Consider the following 2,250-nt stretch of genomic DNA (forward strand, 5'->3'; position numbering starts at 1 on the left):
TTCTCTTTTAATTTATGATATATCTATTTTTTTTATCATCAAGATAATTGGGATTTAACAGGGAGATATTTTATATATGTGCTTAAATTTACACACTAATCTAAAATTGGAAAGAGTTTTAAGTACAAGAAAATAAAAGGTAAAAATTAAATGAGTAAGACGAAGAAAATAAAAGGTAAAAATTAAATGGGTATGACAAAGAAAATAAAATGTAAAAATGAAATGAGTAAGACAAAGAAAATAAAACATAAAAATTAAATGAGTAAGACAAAGTGCCATGAAGCAATGCTTAACACTTAAGTGTTACAGAGAGACATGAAACACATGCTGTCCAGGAGAGCTTGAGTAGATTTATGAAATCCACAAGGAATGTGATGCATAGATATGCAGGCACAGATTCTACATGAACTACAGCATTCAGAAACTCCTCTCTTCTGAGGATGCAGAAGACATTGACTTTGTTTAATTGCTACATGACAATAAAGATTCATTCCAGATTTCACAACAGATTATTTAAGAACTGTAGCATTTTAAATAATACACAGTCTGACTAAAATAATAACTTGAAATAGTTTATTGCTTTAGATCTAACTCACTTTTGTGTCTACCTTTAGGATAAATAGTAATATCAGTGCTCTATGGAAAGTTATAATCAAACATCAACTGATTTCATCTTGCTGGGGTTATTCCCTCCTTCAGGAATTGGCCTGTTTCTTTTTATTCTCATTGCTCTCATTTTCCTAGTGGCATTATTTGGCAACCTCTCCATGATCCTTCTCATCTGTCTGGACACCCATCTCCACACCCCCATGTATTTCCTACTTAGTCAGCTCTCCTTCATTGACCTGAACTACATCTCCACCATTGTCCCCAGAATGGTCTCCAATTATCTGTTTGGAAACAAAGCTATCTCCTTCATTGCGTGTGGGGTTCAGAGCTTCTTCTTCTTGACTCTAGGAGGTGCAGAAACACTGCTTTTGACATCTATGGCTTATGATCGTTATGTGGCCATTTGCTTCCCTCTGCACTATCCCAACAGGATCAGCAGAAGAGTGTGTGTGTTGATGATAACAGGATCTTGGATAATGGGCTCTATCAACTCCTGTGCCCACACCACGTATGCCCTCCACATCCCTTACTGCAGGTCCAGGGCCATCAATCATTTCTTCTGTGATGTCCCAGCCATGCTGACTCTGGCCTGCATGGACACGTGGGTCTACGAGTACACTGTGTTTGTGAGCACCACCCTATTCCTCGTGCTGCCTTTCGTCATTATTGCATGTTCCTATGGCCATGTTCTCCTTGCTGTCTACCTCATGCGCTCAGCAGAAGGGAGGAAGAGGGCCTATTCAACCTGCAGCGCCCACCTCACTGTGGTGACTTTCTACTATGTGCCCTTTGCTTACACTTATCTGCGCCCAAGATCCCTTCGATCTCCAGCAGAGGACAAAGCTCTGGCTGTCTTCTACACCGTCCTGACCCCAATGCTCAACCCTATTATCTATAGCCTGAGAAACAAGGAGGTGATGGGGGCCTTGAGAAGAGTAATTCAGAGAATTTGCTCTGTGAATATGTAGACAAAATTTTTGGCATGAGTACTTAGGTCTTGGGTATAAATCCATTTGTCAGTGTACAGCAATTTCAAAATATTTTATCATTAAATTCAAGGACTAAAATTAATCTAGAGCAGATGAAAATCACACATGTGTGGAGGAAATTATCTTGTAAGTATATACATATATTTTTTCAAGCCTTTTTCTTTTTTCTTCATGGTGTATTTCTCCTCATCAATTTCAAAAGCATTAATTTTTTCCTGATATTTTGTCAGTGAAATGGTTTTGTCATATTGAAATGAAAATGGAAACTGTCTAACTGAAGTTGTCATTTATTATAAAAGTTCCACAATTTTCAGTTGATTCTCCAATATGTCTGAAACATAAAAGTAAAAGTTTTCTGAAAGTCTAGATCAAACCAAGAGCCAGAAGACTTCTCATTCTTCTTACAGTAGTCATAGAATTTGCTAGTAACAGTTATACTTTCTTTCAGTTTAGGGAAACTTAAGAGAGTTAGCTGACACTTCATCAGGGACTCTGAAGTCCTTATACCACTCTGAAGGGAAAATGACAGGTTTCTGTTTCTTTCAGTGTAGTGCATCCCCAGGAAGTGATTTAATGCCGGTGTATTTGCAGATCCACAGCAAGGACTTGAAGATGTCAACAGAGGTCCAGTAAATAGTGAGGTTATGAGTGG

At 38.0% G+C, this 2,250-nt stretch overlaps 1 protein-coding gene across 1 annotated transcript; it reads left to right on the forward strand.

Moving 5' to 3' along the window:
* The first annotated feature begins 638 nt into the window (after positions 1-638).
* Positions 639-1,577, forward strand: LOC105068245 (olfactory receptor 2L3-like). The gene has a single exon (XM_010954082.2). The coding sequence runs from the start codon at positions 639-641 to the stop codon at positions 1,575-1,577; it is 939 nt and encodes a 312-aa protein (XP_010952384.2).
* Positions 1,578-2,250: the final 673 nt, after the last annotated feature.

This window comes from Camelus bactrianus, chromosome 3 (genome assembly GCF_048773025.1).
Source record: "Camelus bactrianus isolate YW-2024 breed Bactrian camel chromosome 3, ASM4877302v1, whole genome shotgun sequence".
In the NCBI taxonomy this organism is placed as follows: Eukaryota; Metazoa; Chordata; class Mammalia; order Artiodactyla; family Camelidae; genus Camelus; species Camelus bactrianus.